Source organism: Sceloporus occidentalis, unplaced genomic scaffold (genome assembly GCF_023333645.1).
Source record: "Sceloporus occidentalis isolate IW3139 unplaced genomic scaffold, rSceOcc1.0.p SCAF_6, whole genome shotgun sequence".
In the NCBI taxonomy this organism is placed as follows: domain Eukaryota; kingdom Metazoa; phylum Chordata; class Lepidosauria; order Squamata; family Phrynosomatidae; genus Sceloporus; species Sceloporus occidentalis.
The window spans coordinates 90,521,744-90,548,092 of record NW_028316986.1 but is presented as its reverse complement, the minus strand read 5'-3'; the positions used below and the strand labels follow the sequence as shown (position 1 = coordinate 90,548,092).

Below are 26,349 nucleotides of genomic sequence, written 5' to 3'. Positions count from 1 at the left end.
ACATAAGCAAACTGAGGCTGAGAAGTAGCCTATTACCAAAGGGCACCTAGCAATAGATTGTACAGTGTGTTGCCTCTTGCTGAAATGTACTATCATTGCAATCTAGACTGCAAGTGAGGGATTAAATGTAACTCTTACCTTCCTTATACAGTACTCGCCATCCATATATGAACTAGTAAACAGAATAAATAAAAGAGTTTAAATGCAGTCTTCTCACTTGCAGGGGATACTTTTCAATAGAGAAACATTTAAAGTCACTTTTTATGTACAGTGTTTGCATTCTGAAATGGTAGGAGTCTAGCAACATACATCATGTCAGTCTGCTGATGATGCGTTCTGTCTCTAAACCTATGATTGAGTTTGGATTCAAATTTCAAGTAACCCAAGCTGAGCCCTGAAGGTCATCTAATTTGATTCATAAGCCATATACGTAGTCTTATGAATCATCAATAGTCATCAAGTGGAGTTACTTGATGAATGATGTGATCATTTCATTTTAGTTGGTATTAAGAGTTGAGTGGAATTGGTGACCTCATTTTGCATTTAGATAACAATTTGTAGGCTCTCAATTTCAGCACATGCCTGTCTGTGATACTGACAGTACATTAGAGGTTCTATAACTTAAAACTGTATTGTGTGTATCCACATTTATTGGGAAGCTTTTAGGTTTTGCAGAAATTTAGTCTATTGTTAACATTAGAATAATTGAACTACAGCCTTTAAACTACTACTACTAGATAATCCCATTGACCTGGCACTCTTTCTGTTAGGCATTCAGCCTTAAATATTACATTCTTAATTGTTCCAGTGGTAAGACAAGATCGCTGTAATAAGCTTATATATCAAACATATTTTTTAAAAATTGTATTTGAAGTTTATCTCTTTCATGTATCACTATAATTAGTTCTAAACCATCCATATTTTCTGTTCCCCTGTAGATACAATCTGTAAGCTGACGTTTCAAAAGTTATGTTTATGTTTTAAAGTTAGAAATAAAACATTGCACAATAGAACTGAAGCAAGGCAACATCTGTTGCAAAATGCTGTCTTTTAATTTTACTCAACTGGAGGGGTTAAAGTGGATGATTGTGTGTTTTTCTACTCATACACTGTTTTTGGAGGAGACATCCTAGGGCAGTCACTTAGTGGAAAATAAGTCAGATGGACTTGAAATAAGAAAGCTGTTTATGTTGAAACTGTGTAATTGTTCACGTCAATGCTGTGAAAACTTCAGATTTTACACTTCTCAGTTGTTCCTGCACTTGGCCAGGGCTTGTTGATACTGCTCACTTTATTTACAAAACAATCTGATCACTTGATGTCCTTAGGTTTTCATATGTTTTGAGAGGCCTTTGCCCTTGGGTATTTAAGGCTGCAGCCCACCTCTTGCATGTTTGTTTAGAAATAAGTCCCACTGAATTCCTGGGACTTGTGTTCTTTTAAGTAAGTTTGAAGTTGACACATTATTCCTAACTAAGTGTGCATAGGAATTTTACTTGACATTTTGTTGTTGTGTGCTTCCAATTTTTACGACTTAGGACAACCCTAAAGTGAACCTAAAATGGGGTTTTCTTTGCAAGATTTGTTCATAGGGAGAGTTTGCCTTTGCCTCCCATTTGACCAAATCTTGCAAAGAAAACCCCATGTTAGGTTCACCTTAGGGTTGCCGTAAGTCAGAAAAAATTAGAAGCCCACAACCACAAAATTGTCTTCAGAGTCCAGCCCAACTCTCAACCATGCTGGTTACTTTACTTGGCATTGTTATTGTGTGCCTTCAAGTCGCTTCTGACTTATGGCAACCCTAAGGGGAATCTATCGCAGGGTTTTCTGGGGCCAACAATGTGTGACTCGCCCAAGGTCACCCAGTGGGTTTTCATGGCTGAGCGGGGATTGAACTCTGATCTCCAGAGTTGTAGTCTGTCACTCAAACCACTACACCACGCTGGCTCTTGACTTGGCATTAGCCCAATTGAATTCAGAAAGCTATCAGTGACAAAATATGGTACTTAATTTACTTCTCTGTGACTACCTATAGTATTAAGGTGTAATTTTTCATGGGGTCGTTTGAATATGCATGCTTCTTTATCTAGGTGAAACATAAGAGCATTCTTCAAATGATCTGGCATAAATCAAAGATTCTGAGTATGTACTTGGGCAAAGGACACAGCCTCTGTACTCTTTATTGTCCTCAACATTGTATTTTAATTTGAAGCCATCATTGGTTGAACAGCTGCCAAAAGCGTAATTTGCCACTGATCTAACAGTATGAGCAGGTCTAAACATGTACAGTAATAAGAAGGTTACCAGCCTTATGCTTGTATCTGTGGATACTAAAAACAGCAGAACCAGTTCAGAATACTAGAACAGAATGTAGAACAAAATCTTGCAATGCAAGTTTCTGAACAATTACCCTCATAACCTTTTCAAAGGCTCTTGTGTTTTCCTAGGGTTTTTTTTTTTTTTTTGGTAAATTTTGTTCTAAAGAGTCTTGGTTTTCTGTCCCGATCTTTCTCCAGCATATACAGCAGTGATGACGAGGACGATGATCTCGAGGTGTATGATCATGACTACGATGGTCTGCTATCCAAGGGTGGAAAACGTCATTTAGGGAAAACCCGGTGGACCCGGGAAGAGGTAAATAGCAGCTCGTGTCTCAAAAAAAGACTACAGACCTTGGTTGCCATAAGTTTTCCAAGCATAGAGTAGATGTTGCTATCATGCTAATAAATATAAAGTTGAATATGCTTAGATTTTTGTAAGCTACCTCAGGTCAACTGTGGACAGAAAGGTGGGATGTTGTTGCGGCTACAAACAAGCAGTTTAAAACCAGCACATATACTTATGATTAAGTCCTTGTGACTTAGTGAATGTAGGCTCATGTATGGCCATCAGGTATTTTTGATGTGATCCTTGTGGCATGGATGCGAAATGAGGGTAGATGAAGATAAACAGAGGGTGACCAAACCTGCGAGAACAGTAGGACAAGCATTGATGGGCCTACTTGGGTACCGGATAGTGGTGGGAAAGCATCTGGGAAGCAGTGACTATTTTAGGCTTACTGTTTATTTTCCAGATTTCAAACCGTTGATGCAAGTCAGTAGAACAGTGGATCCATATAAATGAAGACAGTGGTTCTGGGATGAGATACACAATACACCCTCAGCTTCTATTATGTTGCATGGCTGAATTGGTTACCACAGCTGAAGGCCTGTTTCAAACAACTGGTCAGCTGTTTGTTACAGACATGCAAACTGGCGTTATTTACCTGATCAAAAGTTTACTGAATGTGATATGCTATTTAGATATATTTGCTGTGTGGCAGAGGAGTTACATTATTGCATAGTGAATGTGAACGTTTTGTGATCATCCTTTAACTCTGTTTAGCCACATTTTCTCATTTGTAATGGTTGCCATAAGGGGAATAAAGACCACAACATCCTACAAGCATAGATGTATGAGCCTAAATCATTGTCTCCCCCAACAGCCTTTATGAATGGATCATCAAGCAAAATGGCATAGGGTTAGCTTCCATTTTCTTAGCTCTTTCTATGTTAACTATTGGGAAGGCAGTACAGTCACCCCTCCAAGTCCACGGATTTGAGATCCATGGACTTGGAAATCCACAGAGGGGCGACCTCCATTGATGTGAATGGGGTGCGTGCCCATGGCGCACGCCCCACATTCATGTGCCCCATTCAAACTATGAGGCTTGAATATACACACATTTTGGAATGGGGGGGGGGGGGTGGACGGAACAGATCCACCGTGAGTTCCAAGGGCCAATTGTAGTTACAAGACTAAAAAGTTTGAACTTAGTAATGCAAGCACTGGCTTCTAAACAAAATCAAATTATGTAGTAGGATAGATCCCCTTACTAATGATATCAGAAACTGTTGCTTAAATACATAACTCAACACTAATGGACTGAAACTCTGAACAACTGGATTGTATTTCTAGAACTAACCATTCTTAAAATACTGAGAAATGACTTACGACTAACCTATTTTAAATATATTTCTTCTTTTTGGAAAGTTAAATGTAAGAATTTGAACACTTTAGTAACTTTAATTCACTCTTATCACCCTTAAGATTTTTAGTACAAGTTGCTATATTGAAAAATTCCCTTTGTAACAGATAATTGAAGCTTGTTCTATTTCTGTGCAGTCAGATTTTCAGGATAGTATTTGACATGATTTAGTTTCACTGTCAGATGTTGATATATAAGTTTATGTGAAAGCTTAGGCTGTTGTTGCACTATTCTCTGATACTCCTAGAGAGCTTGTCAAAGCTATGGCTTTGTTTCCTAAATTCTTAACAAAGGTTATTGGGTCAACCTTATCACAAGGAAGCAGTTCTCCAAACTATTTCATTAGATTAGTAGGATTATCAGAAAGAGTACTCAGAAGAAGGTTGGAGATTACAGGCTTGCTCCTCACACCAACCAACTAAATTGGTAGTTAGAAATAATAGTTGGAGCATCAATTAAAACATTACACCTGAACAGTGTTTCTGCATAGTAGTTCTCTGCATCTTTGCAAGTGATGATCAGCAAAGATTGTGAGCTTGTGGTGGGATAGCTTAGTAAAAAAAAAAAAAAGACACTGTGTGACTGTTGTGCATAGCATGGATTCCTTGTTGGAGAATTAGGAAAGAACTTGAAAATAAAATTGCCAGTATCATGCTGCCTTTATACAGTTTATGTTTCAGCCACACTTGAAATACTGTGCACAGTTCTGATCACTCTACACCAGAAAGGTTATTTTAGAGCTGGAAAAATGTCCAGAAAAGGCCAACTTGAATGATGAAAAGGCTAGAGGAACTCACTAGTATGAAAGAGTTACAATGTTTAGCTTACTTTTTTAGTTTAAAGGGTGAGGGAGGTGAACAAGTAGATGACATAATATTTGTGTGTAAAAGTATTTGTGTGGGGAAAGTTGATAGAGAGACTGTGACTCACACAAATAGATTTTCCTGCACAGACTAATCTGTTTGTTTGTGTGAGTTCACAGATGACCAGTCAAAGAAAAACAGCTACAGATAGGCAACCTATTTTTCTCGATTACTCCTAGAACCTGTGGTTATCCAATGAAGCTGAATGGTAGGAAATTAAAGTTAGATAAAAGGAAGTACAGTTGGTCCTCAACATTTGTGACTTTTGCTGATTTGATTATTCACAGATTTGATGAATATGTTCTCTCTAGGAATCTGTAGGTCCTCCCGCCCTATTCTGCCAGAAGATGACCCTAAAGTCACACTGGAGGACCTATAGATTCCTATAGAAAATACATCTGAAGCCAGATGTTGACCATAGAATTGTACTGGAAGACCTAGAGTTTCCAAGAGAGGTGTTCTCTCAGGTTAAAAAAAGTTGTTTGTTATTTGCGACTTATTCTAATGCATTTCTTATGCATTTTTACTGTTGTAACCCACCCAGATTTCTAGTGATATAAATAAATAATTTATTATTATTATTATTTATCCACTTTCACTTCTAACCCCAGCAAACATGGAGGGGCCACCATAGTTCTTAGCACAGTATATATTTGAAGGGCTGGGTTCACTGTCACAATATGTAGTTAAGACCACCAACTTGGATAGCTGTAAAAGGAGATTAGACATGTGCCAGAAGGAAACAATGGTGTGTGCTCCCGTGGCGTGTGCCACGCTGCCGTGGGCACGAGCCCTATTCATTTGAATGGGGCATGAGCATCTGTGTTTTTTCCCTTATGCAGGGGGGCCTGGAAAGGATCCCCTGCATAAGGGAAAGGTGCATTGTACTGTATGTTCTTCATGTTCCACAGTCTCTCCCTACTTCCATTGCCACATCTACTTAGAACATGACAGTACTTTCAGTGTTAAATGTGATACCTTGTGTGTAGAGTATCACTTTGCATATTCACTTTTCAGTATCATCTCTGCAAGGACTTGAGTATTTTCAGGCTACCTTCAGTCTTGTACAGTTGAATGGGTTGCCCAACACTAAAGAGCAAGTCATATTTAGGATAGCCCAAATAAATGACAAATTCTAGCATCCCAAGAGAGAAGGCTGACAGTCTTTTATTACTACCAAATAACAATGCAGCTTTATGCAAACATGCATTATTGTTAAAATACAGATTATGTCATGGTTGCCAAAATGATGTAGTAGTGAATTGTTCCCATTATATGTACTTACTTGTAGGCTTCATGCTGGTTAACTTAATCTTAACAGTGTCATTGTAGGTTAGTGTATGGTACTTGGAAAGGGGGAAATTGTGTTTGAATCCATGGTCAGCTGTGAGGTTGACTGGGTGGCTTTTGATAAGATGCTACATATGAAATTGTATCTTATACTAAATTTGGGGGTGCTGTTCATATACCAGTCGTTGAATTCACCTCTTTGCTGATTCTGCTGGGGTGATTCAGCTGGAAAACAAGATACAAGGGGAAGACTCCTCAGAAACCTTGTATTTCAGTGGGAGCAAGAGGGATTGAGGATCATCCACAGCAGTCCAGGCCATATAGAGGTACATGCAGCTTATGGGTTGGCCACCCCTGTTACAATATTCTAATTGTTTAGCTGCTAGTTTTAACATAGGTTTCCATTTCCTATTTGTAAAAGTAAAGATGCTATTCAGCAATGTAGTGTTGGTTTAGTTTTAATCTTTGAAATGAAATAAGAAAATGACTTGAGTTTTAAATGTCTTTTTAAAAAATATCTTAGGATGAAAAGCTAAAGAAACTTGTGGAGCAGAATGGCACAGAAGATTGGAAAGTTATTGCCAATTTCCTTCCTGTAAGTAGGCCTCGTTTTCTGTTTATAACCACACATTTATCAGTGGGTGAGAGGGGTGTTTCATAATTGCAGATGGGGACTTAATACAATTATAGCAATTTGGGAGGCTTGCGGAACTATCTACCTTGTATGTTCACATTTAAATTTATTTCTTTCACTTCTCATATGAAATGGAAGAAGGAAAATGTTAAAAGCCTTTGGAGGGGGATTTCATGTACAACAGATGGTTGATACATCATATATATCAATAGAACAAAAAGGTCCTCAATGCAGGAAAGCAACTCACTTTGATCTGTAGTTGCTGTTGCTTATTAAATATACAGTTCTACTAGCGATTTTTGATGTAGTTGTTGAAATTCTGTAGTTGAAGTTTATGATTTATTTATTTTTAAATAATAGCTGATATGTTAACATGTAGCTGCAGTTCTATCTGTGTGATAGCTGTGATCAAAACTTAAAATGTTATCAATTATGGAAAGCTTTTACAGTTAAAGCTGTCAGTGTGTGAAACTGTTGAGGAGCCACAGTTCAGTTTTACCTGTTTTAATAACCCCATGCTTGTTCTCTGAGCCTGATGATGATGCGAATAATAAGATATTGCCCTGAACTGTTTGTGTTCAGTGCTCTAACTATTGCAGCCCTCCTCCACATTTTCTGTTTAAGTTTTTTTCCCCTGATGGAGACATGTTAAAATAGCTTGTTAGTATGAACCAAGTAATGACCTCTCATGTGAATTAACTGGTTTGCTGGACCTATTTTTTTAAAAAAAATAAATCTCTGCATGGCTTTCCTTTCTCTAGCCACTCCATTCCCTATCTCATCAGGTTTTAATACATCTTTTGAGACATTCTGTTCCTTTTACTTTTCTTAGTCTGTTGTCAAAGTTCACCCTCCCACTTCTGTCTGTCAGCATTCTGTATTATTATTTGCGGATGGATTGGGGTCCTCTTTTCTTTCAGTATTTTTTCTCTAAAGTAATTCAAGGAGTCAGACTGTGAATTAGTGATCTTAAGTGTTAGAAGAACATCGTTACTGCAAAATATCGAAAACAATAAGAGATTTGAACTCATCCTCTGCTTCTATTGCAGCATATCTCCAGCATGGGTATGTTAGCAGAACCTGAAGTTGAAGAAGTCCATGCTTGATACTGGGTCTTGCTTCCTGTCCTCTTAGCTTAACTACATTTGCTTTTGAATCAGTATTAGAAGAATAGCTATACCATACAGAGGACCTACATGCAAATAAATAGTGCAATATTGCAGTAATTTAACTCAAACACAATTATATAACAAAACTGAATATCTGAATTATTTCATGGATCTGCAGCATCAATGCACTAATTTGTTGGGGTTTGTTTGTTTTGGCACTATTAGAATCGAACAGATGTACAGTGCCAGCATCGGTGGCAAAAGGTTCTAAATCCAGAACTTATCAAAGGCCCATGGACTAAAGAAGAAGATCAACGGGTAAATATCAAAGTGATTTTAATCTAATTATTATATCAGCATGAAATCTTGTGCACCCAGCATAGTTATTAACCTAATATCTGCACTTAATAGTGTGGTTTGATTTATTTCCCCACTGTTACATAAATGATCATTATACTGTAAATGGTAACATTTCCATTGTAATCTAACATTACTTGAAATCATTAGTTGATATTTTTAGTTCAGTGTGCTATCCTTACAAGACCAAAGCAGTGAGTGTAATGTACATTAGTTAAAAGACTCAGCTATGAGTCCCTAACTCAGACATGATCTATCTAGGTAACCTTACGTAAGACACTCTTGTTCACCTTCTGCTCCTCAATCTTTAATTTGGGTGTGTGTACTAGAATAGTTGTGTAGAATCCAATCATAAAAAAATAGTGCCTCTTCCTACACATATTCCTTTGGGATTTTTCTCTGCAAAATATTTTTAATTGTTTTCATCCCTGTTATCCTTTCCAGTTAATAATGAAGCCAGCCTTGCGGGGCTATTTGACAGGTTGCTGAAATCACACATATAAAGCACTTTGTGATTTAGGGAGAGTGATGATGATGGCAGCAGCAAGTTATTATTACTATTACTCTCCAAGTAAAGTAGTTTGGAAAATCTGTATTGGGCTTGCAATGCTTAGTTGAATCAACACTTACATTATTAATTACTAGTTGAGTAGCAGTTGGTGTTTCTGTCAGAATTTTTAGTACAAACGTGCACCAAACCTACAAGTAACAGGCTTCATTTTAAGAGAGGTGTTCTTTTGGCTTTTACATCTTCTAAGAAGATACCTCTTATGTCATGTACATAATGTAAAAGCAAATAATGCTTTTCACCTTCAGAATTATAGCTTTATTTGTGATCAAATTCTAAGCATAATCCTGTTTTTCAAAAGTAAGTGTCACTGTATTCCATAGGGCTTTCTCATGAACAGGTGTATTCAGAATTCAGCTTTGATCAGTTAAAAAAGATGGATGAAATCCCAGAGTGTCCATACACCAACAGAACAGAACCCATAGAACACAGTCCCTTCCTTATTCAACTCTGTTTGGGACCCTCCAGAGCAAATTGGGTGGGGAATGGGGGAGAGAAGAGGATGTCCCATGTGAGTTGTGGAAGTCTGTTCATGCAGTGTTGGAATCCATCCATATAATTAATAATCTTCGATGCCTCTAATTAGGTGATGGACCTAATCTTCACTGACGCTAACAGGAATAATTACAGTTTGGTCTCATTTTTATAACACAGAAAGTTAAAGGTGGTGTTTTTGTGTTGTTTTTTTTAAGGTAATAGAGCTTGTGCAGAAATATGGCCCCAAGCGTTGGTCTGTCATCGCTAAGCATTTGAAGGGAAGGATCGGAAAACAATGTAGGGAGCGGTGGCACAACCATCTGAATCCAGAAGTTAAAAAAACCTCTTGGACTGAAGAAGAAGACAGAATTATTTACCAAGCACACAAGAGGCTGGGAAACAGATGGGCAGAAATTGCAAAGTTGCTGCCTGGAAGGTAATGAAAGGGAGAGCAGTTTAAAGGAAAGTTTGAGATTGGGGGGGGGGGGGGGGGAATGGGGGATGGTAAGATTCTTTTGTCATCTTCAGCAGAACAAATACATCATACGTTTAATGTGTATATGGCATTGTTAAGCCAGATAAGATCAGTGTTGTGGTTTATCAGGTGATTTGAAAATAGAGCTACTTGCCTTTCTCATTTTCGTTTTTAGAAGACATTTTCTAAGTGATACCTGGGCAGTGTAGGAAGCAATTTAACATGAGAATATAAGAAGAACCCTGCTGGATCAGGCCAAAAGCCAATCTAATCCAGTTTTCTGTTCATATAGCGACCAGGCAGTTGCCTGTGGAAGCCCACCAGCAAGGAAAGAGTGTCTTGTATTTTCATGCACTTGTTATACAGAAGGATAGTGCCTCTGATATTGGAGGTGACACCTAGCTATACTAAATTTAAAAATTTTCTAGACAATACCCTCTCGGTAGGATTTGGGCACAAATTTGTCACAGATTATTTAAGGCTGAGTAACTCCCTAATGATCCTGAACTCATGCCATATGACTATATGGATAATTTCATATGTTGCTGGAGAAAGAAGTATATGGAATGATACAATTATTGTCAATTTCCCATATTAATGTTTTATGAGCCCTATATGAAGCTCTGTAACACTACCCACATTCCTATAACAGTGGAAAAGGAGAACGCATGACTGACACTGTAATACCTTTACAGTTGTAAAGCATTTGAGATGAACAAAATATATTTTATAAAATATGAGTAATCTAAGTTAATAACACAATGAATAATGAATTTTTTTTAAAAAATAATTAAGGAACTTACCCTTTTATGGATCTTCTGAAGAATACTGCAAAAAACAGAAGAATTGTTTAAATAACATCTCCTTTCCTTCTCTGGATATGATTGTCAGGGCTACACACAAGCTCCATCTTAAGACCTAACAAGTTAGGAGAGATTGTTGGTTTAGAATGTCACTGTCTTTTAAAATTAAGAGGTGTGGGAACTTGCACCTTGGAAGAAACTATCTGAACCATTATTTTATTTTCCTATTTGGATCTAAATTCCTCCCTTATCCCAAGCACTGGTATAAAAAGAGTCTTGCATTCATGTTTCCATTTTAATAATAGAAGGGACCACAAGCTGCTCAGTATTATTGGGCAATAATAAACTAAGTATCAAGAAGTTATGGATAATTTTAGGTCATTTTGACATAACCACATAGTCAATTGAGAGCCAAGGAGAACTAAACTGTTTCCTTCATTGACTGTATTATAGGCTTGAACTCTCAAGGTTGACGTTAGAAAATTACCTTAGAAGGTGACTATTTTTGCATTATCTTTGTGCAGCAGTGGAATGCATCAGAGCTTCTTTTGGAATGGCAGTGTGCATTTCAAAAATTCAAGAGGCTGGTTCAGCAAAGAATTAGGAAGTTGCTCCACATATCTATTACATCATATGCTAAAGATGATATACAGCTGAAATGATTAATTTATCCAAGATTAATATACAGTATAAGAGAAAGGTAATGACCTGGGTTCAAAACTGGAATCAGAAATGTAGGAAAACCTGTTTTGTTTACCACTGTCTTTCTTAGACTTTAAAAAAAAAATTGGCAATCTTTAAAAAGTGGAAGTCCAGTGAAACAGAGTGTAGATCCTTGTGCATTTGGGAAACAGTAAAAATCAATTTTTGTGAATTTGCAGAAGCTTAGGCCATGAGGGCAGAATGACATAATGTGATATGACCACCATTAAAGCACACAGGAACTTCTCAGATGGTTCTAGAATGGTTATATGTAACTACTGTATATAACTACAATCTCTTGCCAGTTAACCATAATCAAGCTTGGAAATGCTTTTCTTCCCCATATGTCTATCTTCTTGTGCAGAACTGATAATGCTATCAAGAATCACTGGAATTCTACAATGCGTCGAAAGGTTGAACAGGAAGGTTATCTTCAGGAATCTTCCAAAGTCACCCAGTCTTCCATAGCCACAAACTTTCCGAAGAACAACCATTTAATGGGCTTTGCTCACACTCCAGCTTCTGCACATCTGCCAGAAGACACCCAAACCCCAGTTAGAAATGACTACTCCTATTACCATATTTCTGACACACAAAATGTAAGCTGATGGAGACAATTCAGTGGGTTAACAACTTGATTTCCCAGCAACTGACATATTGTAATGGCCATCCATGATTGACAGGCGATGTGTGTATGTACATTCATGTACGTACACATACGCATAATTCAATACTTTTTAAACAGCATGTGTAGTTAATGGTTCATAGTTTGAGATAGTTTTAAAATACTGTTTTAATACTATAACTTGTTTAATGTTTTAACATTTTAGCTTTTCATATTTTTATCTGTGCCTGCATTTGATCTTGTGATTCCTTTTTGTGGCTAGGAGAAAGATAGAAAATAGTTCAGATAAATAGATAAACATGCATCCATACATAAGGATTCCAATGTAACATTGTACCATCAGGCATTCCTTATGGCTGGGAAGAATGTTCATTAGGATTTCTCATTTCAAACTGCAGTCCTGTGCATACTTACTTCAAAATCAGTTCTGCTGAATATAGAGAGATTTACTTTTGTTCTATTATGCATAGTATTGCTTTTGTCATGTAGACATCTTTTATATGTTTATCTAGGAAGTGTATATACTGTTTGAACTACAACCAGTTCTAAGTAGAAGTATAGGATTGCCCTGTAATGCTTTTAGCAGCTTTGTCAGTTCTTCCAGTTTTAACTTTAAACCAATGGCGCTCAGTATCTGAGTTTTGTGTAATATATACAATGCCATGTTCTTGTGGTAAAACACGTTTTAATGTCTTAACTTTAACAACTAGTTTAAATGAATCATCAAATGGTTGCTTTTCTTCTGTTACTGTATAGAATGCCACTGGTTCACAGCCTGGCTATAATTCAAATGTGCTGTTAAGTGGCAATTAAGTACATGTTCGTTACTATTTAATACCATATACATCTAAGGAAATGTGCAGTATTTATTCTCCAAAAACTGCAAGTGGGCCCATGTAATATGTTGAAACTGCAGTGTTGTGATTAAAAAATGCAGCAGCCCTTATCAACGCTGAGTAGTGGATTCCATGTCCACGAGGCAGTAGATCTACTTCAGCTTTTAGTCCAAACTTTAAAGAAAGTGTCCAAGTTTCTTAACCCTGTCCCTAAAATAGGTTCACCAGAGCAAATATACAGCTAGCTGGCCTGAGCAGATTCATTCACCCATTGATAGAGTCCTGTAATCATTTTTGAATATGGCAAAACTTGCTCATATGAAAGGAAATCATTCAGCATTTTGCCAGTACTTTAGTCACATAAACTCAGGGATTAGGCCATTTGGGTGCAGTTTAAGCATAGAAGCCTTATGGTTTTACAGAGCATATGGTGCTTCTTGATTGCAGAACTGATGGGCACATATACATGCAAGGAAATCTATGAGATATATACTGTTTCATGTAGGATCACATAACAAGTTGCATTTCTTCATACTTCGTATATGAGTTGTAAAGCAGATGTATAAGGTACACTTTATGTATGACCTTACCATACCTTTCTTATGTTCTCTCCTATTAAATCCTAAATACAGTGGACCTGATGGATTGTATTATTTACACATCAGTTAATTACAGTGAGGAAAGATGTATTGTCAAATGCCCTCTGGATCAGATCAAAGGGATCATCTAGTCCAGCATCCTGTTTCTACAGAGACCAAGCAGATACATGCAGGATGCAAAGCCTATAAGCAGGTCTTCTTACTTGCTTGAAGAATTCAGAATTGTATCATAGACATGTCATATCCTTTAGTCTAAGATGTTTAGACTTCAACCCATCACAAGCTGCTAGAACACCATATGCCTTTTTTGCTCTAGATAGTGATGGTGGTAAATAGAAGCTTATGTGGTTTGCAGACTCCTATCTTAAGGAGTTACTGAAGTTATACATTTGAAATGAGATAACTGCTAATTTTGTTCATTTATTTAAATGAATTAAAATATCTGATAAAGAAAACATTTAGTTTGCATTATGTGTTAAGCAAGCCATGTTGGGAAGTATGCAAAGATCGTAAATAATTTGACTCTGTTTTCTTTTGTTTTTGATCTAGGTCTCTCCTCAGATCCCCTATCCAGTAGCACTTCATGTAAATATTGTTAATGTTCCCCAGCCAGCTGCAGCAGCCATTCAGGTAGATAATTTTAAAGATTTCAGAAGTTTAGTTCCTTTTTCATGACAAATGCAAGTCAGAGGCAAATTCCTTACCTCACCCCAAAATAAAATCAAAGGCAAAATTCTTCAACATAGTTAAAAATTGCAGATCCACTCAGAGGCAGAGCTGTAGCAGGTTGGATTCCAACCTTGAGAATTCCCACTTCCTTTCCACAGCTGAAACAAATAGCTCCACAAGTGATTTTAAAAAGTGTGTTGCCATTATTTGAAGGAATTAGGACTAAGCAATTTCCCTAGTTCAAAATCTGAATGCTTTGTTGAAAGAGATTTCTGATCTCAAACAGACACCATTTTTTAATCACAGTAATTGCTGGTGAAAATGTATTAAATTAGTTCCAGATGAAGGAATGAACATACATTCCTGAGACTGGATTCTGATTTGTTTATCATAGTTAGCAGAGAACCTGTTTTTTGTCTGCACTGACAAAAGCAAAGTGGGATCAGGATGTTTCTTCATATATAATTTAAAAGGTACCAATTGCATTTACAGCAATGATAAGCAGAACACTATTCTAGGTATCATGTTTTCCACTACAATGTCTGTGCAAAAATTCAACATAAAAGTCACTCTTTGTACAGTGGAGGAGCCTCATGGGCTAATTTGGCTGCAGTTCTGCAAGATGGGAAACCATCATTATTATTGTGACTGCAGCATCCAACTAGGCCTTTATCTTTTCTTTTCCCTTAACTCTTAATTGCAGAGACACTATAATGATGAAGATCCTGAGAAAGAAAAGCGAATAAAGGAATTAGAGTTGCTACTAATGTCGACTGAGAATGAACTGAAAGGGCAGCAGGCATTACCAGTAAGAATGTCACCCTGTGCTTGGATGGAGGGATAGCAGCTTTACCCCAGTGCTTCTCTTTCTTTTCTTTTTTTACTTTCTCTACTAATCAAGGCTCTATGTTTGCATTTGAACTGGACAGTATGTCATAGTCCACACATTGGCTTGTATACATTTGTGTCTTGCCTCATGCCACACTTCCAAATTATAGAAGCCTAGTGTGGTATAGTCTTTAAAGTCTTGGACAGGGAATGAGTAGATTCAGATTCAAGTTCCCACTGAGTCATGAAACACACTGGTTGATTATGGGCCAGTCACACCCTCACAGTGGACCTACTCAGGAATGTTATGAGTGGGGACATATAAACGCACCAGATAAATGATAGAAACAGCCGTCCATGGTTTTATCTTTTCATGATAGTAACAATCAGCCCCCACCTGGTATTATACTGTGCCATGGAAATCTATGTTACTGAGGAGTTACAGTGGTTTACATAATGAAAATGTAGTGCCTCTTCCTAATATTCCCTCCACCCACCCACCCTTTTGCTATATTCTGTATCTTTAACTATGCGGCACCCTTGGTCTGTGGTCCCCAAGCCACTGAAGACACTCCAGATCACTACTTGCAAACATTTTAAGCAAATGTGTCATGTTAATTCCCAAGAATGAGAGACTGCGCTAAAGAGTCTATATACAGTCTCATCTCTGTGCCCACCTACCCACTAAAAGTCTTAGAGTGGTTTTGTCTTTTGTGTTCTAAACCATTGCGTAGCAGTGCATGGGAGAGATGAGCAAGGTGTTTATGCTTGTCTTCCCCACACACAAGGCCTGTTTGCTCCTTTGGGGAATGCTCCAAGTTCCTGCTGCCAATGCTGTTTGTGGCACATGTAGGGCAAGTTGAACCTGGCAAAGTCCTGTTTAGTTGGCTTGGGAGACTTATGTTTGTTCTCCAAGTGGTTTGGGAATCCCAGCTCAAGTAATGTCAAGATTTTTATTTATTTATTTTGCATGTTTGATTCTCCTTCTCTGTGGGGAAAATTAAACTCCACAACTGCATGTATGAAACTAGAACTGCTATTAATTCTGTAACTCTATGTATGTATTTTAGTGTGTAATTGTAAAAAATACTCAACTTAATATGGTAACTGCAGAAAATACAGGTGATAGCCTGCAGAGTCTTCTATATAAAATTAATTTCTATTAATAATTAATTCATTTTTTATCTAATCATAGAAAACCTGTGTGCATGACATGTTGGTTTGGCCACTTCTAATTTCTATTTTACATTTTGCAACTTTTTCTCTTGCATGGTCACACTGGAAAGAGACTTCTGTTAATTTGTTCTTCTGCTTTCCTAACCACATTGATTGTACAGCCTTTTCACTGCATTGGTGTAAGCTGTAGTTCTAGGTAGGAATAGGAGGTAGACAAGAGGATGTGGAAAACAAAAAACTAACTCTGCTCTCAAGCCAGATCCACACAAAAACCTTGTTCAAAAAGTGTTCAAATGATTTGTGTTTCACCATTTAAAATGTTTAAGGGCTGTAGGTATACGTCATTCACAGTAGGGAAAATACTGCTGTTTTCGTATTTCTCACAAAAATAACAGAAAATAAACTGAGGCATTTTGTAGATTTTGGAGGACCAGCCTATGAGTATAGCCTACAAGTATATTGCTTATACTATAGCTATTTGCCTAGTATGCAGGGTTGTTGCACAAGATGAGGTAATGCCTATATGAGAGCAATAAATTTACTATTCTTAAAAAAAAAACTCTTGCTGCACTGATGAAAGGAAACATCTTGACAACTGTTTCATAGGCATTGAGTGCTTAGATGATGCAACTACTTTTTATCTTTTCCTTCAACAGCCATCTGACACCTTGTGCAATTTCATTGCTAAGTTCCTTCTGCCTCTCTTTCTTTCTTCCTCCTCTCCTTCCCTCCCCCTGGCTTCCCCCCTCCCTTTTAGACAGAGAATCACACATCAGATTACCAAGGATGGCACAGCACCACAATTGCAGACAGTACCAGAACTAGTGGTAATAGTGCACACATTTCCTCTTTGGGAGAACATCACCACTGCACTCCATCTCCGCCAGTGGATCATGGTTGCTTGCCAGAAGAAAGTGCATCTCCTGCAAGGTGCATGATTGTCCACCAAAGTAACTTCCTAGATAATGTGAAGAATCTCTTAGAATTTGCGGAAACACTTCAGCTAATAGATTCTGTAAGTAGAATAGCTATCTTCTGGGACTTGGATACTAGAGAACTAGAAGTGTATGCTCTTAATATGTTTTTTTATTTACTGTCATTTTGTGGACGATCTGGTATCCAGTAGAAGTAGAAACAAGAGCTTTCATTGTTGCCACATGCCTTCTGTTTTTGCCCTTTCAGCCACAAACTAAATAACTCCTAAGAAGGTTTAAAGCCCAGTCCTGGGCATGCTGATTTGGAAATAAATCGTATGTTGCATATTAAATATGCTTATACATTTAATCCCAGTTAAAAACATTCATTTCAATGGCAAAATCAAATTAAAGGTTTCAGTAAATAACATGGAATGATTTTTAATTTTATTCCAACTGACCATACACATAAGCTTTCCTGGATTTCTGCTTTTTGTTTTGTGGAACATACATAGCAGGAACACATTCTTTTCCCAAAAACATCAAGAATCTTCACAGGATTTTTGAAGATACTCTAACGTACTGTAAGACTGTGTAGATTCAAGTTGCCATGGGGAACATTAGAGATAGAAACAAAACATTTATGGAAAGAGATACATTACACCAACATCCTGAATACTTTTTTATTTAAAAATTCTGTTGTTATAAGACACGGGATATTTTTTGTATCATAGGATCTTTCCTATCAATGCTTGAGGTATTGGTAAGGAAAGCACTTTGTTGTTTATAAGAACCCACTGTTAGGATGCTTTGCATTTAATTTTTATATATTGGGAATTGTCAGTGTTGGTTCAAATCTGGATTGGATGGGGAACAATTATTTTTCTTATTCCCCCTTATTAAAGTTATTGTTCTAGTGCTATAGATTTTTTCTTCTTTTTTCATGAGGAGTCTGTTGCTCTGTCTGATAGATTCCTGGCTTCCCCCATTGTTTCCAGGATCCTTCATCATGGGGTGATCTCGGCAGTTTTGAATGCTCTGAAGAAGCAGACACCTCGCCTAGCCAAGCTCCCTCAGGCAAAACACTTCAGCAAACAGAGGCCAATGTCTGTAGGCCTGATGGACACCCTCTTTCAAACATGAGCAAAGCCATGTTGAGTCAGGATTCCCTTGCCTTATCAAAAGCCTTGAGTGGCTCAAAATACGGCACAGCTCCGTTGATCATTCTGCGTACAAAGAGAGCGCATCCCAGCCACTTAGCCAGTGACCATAATAAGTCCATCCCACATGCTGATGTCAGCAGCTCAGCTCCCAGGCGTTCCCCTGACAAAAGCCTGCCATTCTCTCCCTCACAGGTAGAGAAAGATTTCTGTACAGATTACTAATTTTCAAAGACAGCAAGGTGTTAACATAAAGAAACTAATCTTTGGAACAAATGACTAATTACTGTTGCACTCATTGATTACACTCCTGTCTTGAATCCTCTTGTGCTTCTTATTCTTCACTGTTGAGTTTAGACTGCCAACAATCTTAACTGATAATTAGCTTTTCCTTGTGTGTCTAATTTTTGGTGATTTTGAAGGGATTAGTAGTTTGTGTGCAATTCTTTTATTTTTCATTCATTTGGCTTTTGAGATTTAACATTTCTTTTTCACAGTATGGTTCCCTGACTCCCCCACAATTCATACTAAACAGACAATAAATAGTATCCAAATTATTCTACAAAATCTACCAATTATACCAAATTATACCACTAAGTTAATAGTGCAGTGTGAAACCATTTGGATGGTATGGGAGGAGCTGTGGAATGTGATCTACAAACCAGTTACGTGAACATATTTAAACTGTCTCCATCTCACTGAAGTCAATGGGATTGAGTAGAGTGTGTTGGTTTAAGCAGCTTGTTAACTGTTCCTATAAAGTTGTAGAACCTTAGATTTTTTACTACCAGTGAATTTCTAGTAGTTATTGGCCCGATTTACATGGGCCTTTGCGCCGCCCCCGTCATGTGCTAGGAGTTAGCCGAGGATGCACCGTCCATATTGGCCTCACCCCTAGCACGTGATGGGAGTGTCAAAATGGCGGCACCCTGTACACACAGGCACTGCCATTTTTACGCAATGGACGCTTAGCGTCTGCACATCCCAGCGCCTTTGTGATGCCGCAAGTGCGCCATTGGCGCCTTGCGGCACCACAAAGACACCACAAGAAGAACCCGTTTTTTGCAAGTTCTTTTTGTTCCACGATGGAGCCGCGCGGTTTGTCCACTGCGGCTCCCTTGCGGAGCAAACCAGGGTGGCGGGAGACTGCCCTTTTTGGGCGGTCTGTATCCCACCATAGTCTGCAATAGCAGCACTTTCTCAGTAAATGGAATGTTTGCCTCAGTTAAAAAGTACTCTGCCCATCAATTACTTCCTATTCTGTGAAAATAAAATTACTTATTTCAACAGATAGAATAAGACTTTGAATTTTCTTATTTTTAATAGTGTAAATATATGCTTTCATGCTGCAGAATTCCATGCTCTTTACTGGGCAGATTTCAAGATTCTTTCATAAAAGACTTGCCTTGCATAGGCAAATATCCCATTGAAATTCACTGGGATGAAGGATTATTTTGTTTACATGAATCATTTTGGAACAAAATCTTAGAAATGTGTTTGGATAACCCTGAACAGAAAAAATGAGAACTTTGATTTGGGAGTATTGCAACCAAATGCAGCACTCTTGTTGCACAATGCAACATTAATAGTGCTAAAGCAATGTGAGTCAGTAGAAGCATTTCTGTTCAATTATCTTGAGATTACTTCCTTCATTTCTCTGGGTTTGCTTTTCTGGATTCTCTTAAAAACAAATATTTGTTTAATCTTATTTAATTTTTATTTTATTGTCTTTGCAGTTTTTGAACACCTCATCCAGCCAAGAAAGTCTGGACCTGGACAATCCTCCTATAACATCTACTCCCCTCTGTACACATAAAGTCACTGTTACAACACCTTTCCACAGAGATCAAGCATTTAAGACACAGAAGGAAAACAGTGTGTAGGTCCTCCTGTTCTATTCTGTTTTGGTCTGTTTTTCAAATCATAGTTTTGCCATATTATTATTAAAACTAATAGTGGTTGTACAAAGGCATGTAGATTTATTTTCTCTTTGATCCACAGCTTGTTTGTTTTTGTGGTGCTTGTAGAATTCCTCTACTTTATTGTTGGGCAGCTTGACACATGAGCTTCTCTACTGAGTGAGAGCTCCTTTTCCATTGATATGAATGAGAGAGAAGATGCATTGGAGTGATTTCATCGTGTCTGAAGCTATGAAGGAGGCATAGGCTCAGGGTATCTGTTTAGAGTGGGGTGAGGAAACTCCTGATGTTAGCAAGCCATTCCCATCATTCCTCATTATTGACCAGGCTGGTGGGAATTGAAGTCCAACACCTGGACGGCCACAAGCTCTTCACCCTTACATTGGACATAGGACTTATTACTTATAGTAGAACCATTTCTACACAATTATGCAAAACTTCATTGTAATTCAGATTCACTCTGCATAAACAGACATGGCACAACTTGTTTTAAATAATACTATTCCAGATTAGTTTGTATAGTAATACTAATAATAGTTAGGCCTAAATCCAACTGGTCCCAGCTAAAGTAGACCACTAAATTTATAAGTGTAATTTACCATGTTTCCAGTGATTCTCGTTGGGGCTACCAACTGGATTTAGTATTTATATAGCCTTAGCATTTTTACAGCATCTTTTGTAAATTCGCAGACATTATTTCAGTAATCTGTACAATATATTTGTAATGTAAAAGGGTCAAGACTCACCTGCAGACCTCATTTGTGGCTTGCAAGGCTGATGCAGTAAGTGGAGGAGCCATCTTTGTTCTCTGGCACTTGCTAGGCTTCCCCAGAGTCCGCATGCTAAAAGTCAACCAACCAGGCAGATGGTCTGTTTGAAGGGGTTCTTCCCTAGCCATTGTTGAAAATGCATTCAGGTCTGTTGAGGGAGCATTTATTATGGTCCCTAAAACTCGTCCAGTATTCACCTTGAATATGCCTTTCTTTCTTCCCTCCCTCCTTTTAGCTATTGTGGGCTTTGCATTATCCATACGTGTACTTTTGTTTTATCACAGCTTTAGAGGGTGGCATGGGTGTGGATCCAATTTCAGGAGAGATGGAGCCTCCAGCCCTGATAGTCTTTCCATTTGGGGAGGGGGTTCCTTTAAGGGGCCTTGGCTTTATGGGCTAACAGGATTAATCCCACCTGGGTGGGTTACCACATTCAAGTAGTAAGGAAGCCACTAAGGGGCATGAGCCTGGATGGATTCCACACTGGGCACTTGAGTTGTCTGTCAACAAGCAGGCAGGGAGCTGCATGTTCATCAGGCAGCAAGTAGATTGTTCCATGCTGGGATCCCAGGCCTCATCTTAGGCTATGCCATATGCAATTGTAAATAATAAAGTTGTGGCCTAATTGTTCTCCAAAAAGCAAAACAGATCTGGTAACTGTTTTCCAGCCAAGCTGTGTTTATTGCATTGTTTTCCCCCTTACCTGCAAACAGAGGTGCCATTTTGATCATTCCCATAGGGACATTGGGACTGGGGCTTTTTAGCACACAGCTCATTGTTCCAACTATTGTAGTATTCTAAATTAGAATCACAACAATGAAATCAAACTGTCTTCTGTAATTGCTATGCTTTTCTTTTGTCCATATTACAGGCTCAGCTTCAGAACTCCAGCTATCAAAAGATCAATATTGGAAAGCTCTCCAAGAACACCTACTCCATTTAAAAATGCACTTGCAGCTCAAGAATTCAAATATGGCCCTTTAAAAATGCTGGTAAGTAAAAAGAACAGCAATACAAATGGAGTTCCTACAAGGGTGTGCTGTCTGAAAACACGTCTGCAAGAGGGGCCTTCCTCCATGTCCCATCAGTGAGGACAATGTGAAGTGGGATGACATGGACAAGTTCTTTCTCAGTTGTGGCTTCCCAGTTATGGAGTGCAGAGAACCAAAAGACACCAACATTTTTTCTGGTGTCATGTCGAGACATTTTTAAAAATGAAAGCCTTTGAGGTCTAATTTACTTCAAAACGTATGTGTACAGGGTATAAAATTGCTGTAGCCTTTAAAGGTGTTCTAATTGTTGGTCTGTTTAATATATGTTTATCTTACTTAAACTATTTGTAATTTAACTCTGGAAAGATTTTAAATTGTTTATATTGTACATCACCTTGAGATCACATGATAAAAAGTTTTAAAGGGAAAGGAGAGAAAAGGAGAAAGGAAAGGAAGATGCTGTAAGGGTCACTTTAATGCATCATTATCTCTTTCTATTAGCCTCAAACACCTACTCATCTTGTAGATGACCTGCAGGATGTTATCAAACAAGAGACTGATGAATGTGGCATTGCCTCTGGTTTACGTGAAAATGGATCTCCTTTGGTAAAGAAAATCAAACAGGAGGCAAGTAGAATCATATTGGCATGTTGAATCCAGCACAGATTGGCAAGAAGTCTCTAACTTGTCACTTACTGTGAAAGAAAACCAACTTACCAAATTGGTTCAGAAAAGAACTGGCTGCATTTCATTTCTCAGTGTATTATATTATTCAAAGTGATCCTAAATCTTAGAATTTTGGGAGCAATCAGTAATACAGTTGGCCCTTCTTATACACTGATTTTTTATACACAGATTCAAGCATTCACAGTTTGAAAATGTTAAAAAAAGTATAAATTTCAAATATCAAACCTTGATTTTCCATTTTTTATAAGGGACACCATTTTGCTATGCCATTATATTTAATGGGACTTGAGCATACATGGATTTTGTTATACACGGGGGATCTTGGAACCAAACCCCATCGTGTAACAAGGGTCCACTGTAAATGACATCCAATGGAGGTGCTTATCAGAGATATGATAACACTATTTCCAACTGTATGAAGCAGCAGTTATTTTTTAAAAGGATGCAATCTTTAAATTACCTTGAAATAGAAACTTGAAATTAAAACTTCAAAAATCTAGAAATTTAAATAGTTATATGATCATTTCTCATTCATGTCCATCATAAATATCTATCTTCCATCTACTAGGAATTGAATATTTATAGATTTTTAAAAATAAAATGAACCATTGAATTCTGAATGCAGTATATCAGTATTATAGTTTATTGGGATGGACTATTCAAGAACCAATCCATGGTTTTGTGTTGTTGACCAAGCTCAGCTGGAAGGCTTACTTCTTTGCAGGTATGGAAAATGTTCTATTTAAAACATGGATTCCCTTTCTGCTTTCAGGTGGAGTCTCCAACAGGTAAAGCCGGAAACTTTTTTTGCTCAAATAGTTGGGAAAGTGAAGGGTTGAACACACAGCTCTTCACATATACGTCTCCAGGAGAAGATGTGCCGGTATGTACTTATGACATGTATCTTGATTTTTGTATTCTTCCCTACTCTGAAGTAAACATGACCAAGCCATTGTCCACAGACCACACCTGATACATTGGGCCATGTTAGTACATCAGTCTTATATGCAGATTAAGCAGCCTGCGGAAAATACATGAAATTGTGCCCATTCAGTCAACCTATTCTTTTGATTTTATTTATAAAATCACAGTGCTGCTGCATGGTTCATAAGATGCATAAAAAGCTGAGGCACAGCTCTGCTTTTAATTGGATTACTGAAGTGTTTGCTGAAGTAAACAGAATTATTAGGGAGTGAAATGTTTACTTTCCTTGCCCAGCATCCTCTGTAAATTGCATAATCTAGTTTTTAATATAAATGGGATTAGAACATAATATATCCTGATCAACAAGTCAATTTAGTTAAGTACCTAAACCAATTTTACTGCTATTTAACTTTTATTTCATGCTGGTATCAGAATTAGCCCAGTGTTCTTTCAGTTTTACTGGCTTGTATGATTCATACTATGTTAGTACTGTTACCTAAAGAATAAGGGAAGACCTTTTTTGCTATGCATCTTCCCATTCTAGTCCCTTTAACTTGAAGATCAGTGCCACATATTTTTTAAGAAACATTTTTGGCATGTTCCCAACTTTTTTTACACATTTTCTCAACCTGTATGTGCAGCAGCTCTTAGCTGGATCATTTCCCCCCATTTAACTGTAGTTCTTTGTGGGACTTCCAGGAGCCCTTTTGTGAACTGAATTACAAATCCAATTTACACAGAAGAAAATCTTGTCTGGCAGTTCTTTCCAGCTACTTCTGTTAGGATGATGTTGTGAATGACAGTACTTTTAAAATCTTGAAGTAACAGTGTTATTTATTTAATCATTAATTACATTCTTCTTCAGAATCTACTTACCAGTTCTGGTTTGAAGATGGCTGCTTCAGAAGAAGAGGACAACACACATAAATTATTCACATTACATAGAAATAGATCATCAGGTAGCCCACTTCAGGTAAGAGTCAGCTTCACTTTTTTATACAAGAAAGAAAAGGAGAAGTTGTACTTGACTAATGACTGAATACAGTCCAGCTTCATTATTAGGTGTGGTATTGACTAAAATCTTCTAGAAGAAAAAAGCCACAATAAAAATAAAAAATCTAACCTGCTAACATTTGGGTATAAAAGTTCAGAGGTGGCATTATTCTGCAATCTTGAAAAAAAAAAAAGAGAGAGACATTTGGAATCATGTCAGAATGTAAACAAAAGAGAAGATGAAGATGTTGATATTTCCCCCTTCCCATTATCATTCTTGCTTTTATAGCATTGAAACATGTACTCTGCCTTGGCTTTGTCATAGACGTTGATTTCATCCCAGTCCACAAGGGAGGTTAGTGGAAAGCTCTTGAGCTGCAGAATGCAAAAGCAACAAAACCTAGGATAGGACCTTAGCTTAGTGGTAGCATGTATAAAGTTGGAGGTCCAACCCATAGCATTTCTGTATAAAAATTATAGAATTAGGAAGGATCCCAAGAGTCACTGCCAATATCAACACTGCGGTACAGTGTACAGTCTCAGGGGCTGTACAGACTGCCCCTTTTAGCACCAGATCAGGGCCGCAGCAACAGCATGCCGCAGTCCTGACCTTGCCTTCCCGTGGCACACAAAGGGGCCGCAGAAAGGGCACCATAGCTACCGGTGCCGCAGCTTTTTGGTGCTGCATCATTTAGTTGCAGTGTCAGAGGAGTGCCATGATGACACCCGCCATGTGGTATGGCACGTGGCGTCATGCCGGCCTGGAGGCGGAGTCAGGGTGTGCGTCGTGTGGATGCCACAACCCAACTCCACCCCCAGGCTGACTTTAATGGCCGGTCTGCACACCTACTTAGTTGATATAACTACACAGGTTCATTAAAATGTTTATTCATGTAGATATAAGAGAGTACTTGGTGGGACAGACCACATGCCTGGCTATTCCTGTTTCCCACAGTGGCCAATGAAATGCCTACAGGAAGCCCACAAGCAAGACAGAAGGCCTTTTACCACTGCTGCTCTTCAGGAAGCACTGTTCAGAGATGTGCTGAGATCTAAAGGTTATCATTTTAAGAAGATCAGTTTATTTCCCGTGTTCTTGTATTTGTATTGTATGAGACAATGAAAGACAGTTTCACATGCCAAGAAAAGAATAATGCGAGTTAGATGACATTTTAAATGTGTGATTTGGAAGGCATACAGAATGGTAGTTTACCACAAGCTTTTGTAGCTGCAGAGATAAATTGGACAACAATTGCCCATATGGCCAAGTGCACAAGAATTTATTTTTAAATTACTTGTGTAGAGCTGAGCCAACAAAATATATAGACTATTTTATTACTGCTACTTAGGCAAATAAGCACATTAGGACCAATTATTCCCTGAGTAAATGAATTAGAATTGTTTTATTACCTTCACTAAAATTTTATTTTATTATTCTTCACTAGATTTTTATTTGTTAAGCTAAAGCTAATAAATGAGTGTATTTCCATTTCAACAATTTGGGAAGCTGGAAAACATGGGGTTGTGAACTTGCGTATAAATGTTTTGATCTGTGGATGGGCAGAGTCAGCAAAAGGCTGCAGTCATAGAACCTAATGAACGCTGACCATCAGGCCATTCAGCTGCTGAGCAAGAGCAAGAAAGTGGGAATAGGGCATGATTCTGAAGCACATGCCATCTTGTGTCTTCCTTAATGCAAAATGGTGATGAGAACAGCATTGTTTCTCAAAGGGAAGTGCTTGCACAAGCTGGATTTTCTTCCCTTTCCAAACTGTTCCAAACACATCAATTTTGTGATTGTGCTGCATGTTGATGCATGAATTGCAGTTTCTAGATTGTGGTCACTGTGCTTCTTTATTAGGCCACCCATTGCATTATTCCAGCTTTACTTTTTCTAAGGCTGTTGTTACTCTTGAGGGCAGTGACTGTGTAAGTCAAGTTTCCCATAGTGC

The 26,349-nt window shown here is 37.9% G+C and overlaps 1 protein-coding gene across 1 annotated transcript in view; it reads left to right on the top strand.

Annotated features, from left to right (window-relative positions):
* The window catches only part of MYB (MYB proto-oncogene, transcription factor), a 37,856-nt gene that overhangs the window by 5,566 nt on the left and 5,941 nt on the right, over positions 1–26,349 (top strand). The window contains exons 2-15 of the mRNA XM_089530327.1: positions 2,517–2,634; positions 6,704–6,775; positions 8,149–8,241; positions 9,541–9,761; positions 11,670–11,904; positions 13,915–13,995; positions 14,738–14,842; positions 16,796–17,053; positions 17,951–18,307; positions 19,849–19,991; positions 21,673–21,793; positions 22,295–22,420; positions 23,253–23,363; positions 24,270–24,377. Coding sequence (XP_089386453.1) covers positions 2,517–2,634; positions 6,704–6,775; positions 8,149–8,241; positions 9,541–9,761; positions 11,670–11,904; positions 13,915–13,995; positions 14,738–14,842; positions 16,796–17,053; positions 17,951–18,307; positions 19,849–19,991; positions 21,673–21,793; positions 22,295–22,420; positions 23,253–23,363; positions 24,270–24,377 — 2,149 coding nt within the window. The remainder of the gene's footprint in view (positions 1–2,516; positions 2,635–6,703; positions 6,776–8,148; positions 8,242–9,540; positions 9,762–11,669; positions 11,905–13,914; positions 13,996–14,737; positions 14,843–16,795; positions 17,054–17,950; positions 18,308–19,848; positions 19,992–21,672; positions 21,794–22,294; positions 22,421–23,252; positions 23,364–24,269; positions 24,378–26,349) is intronic.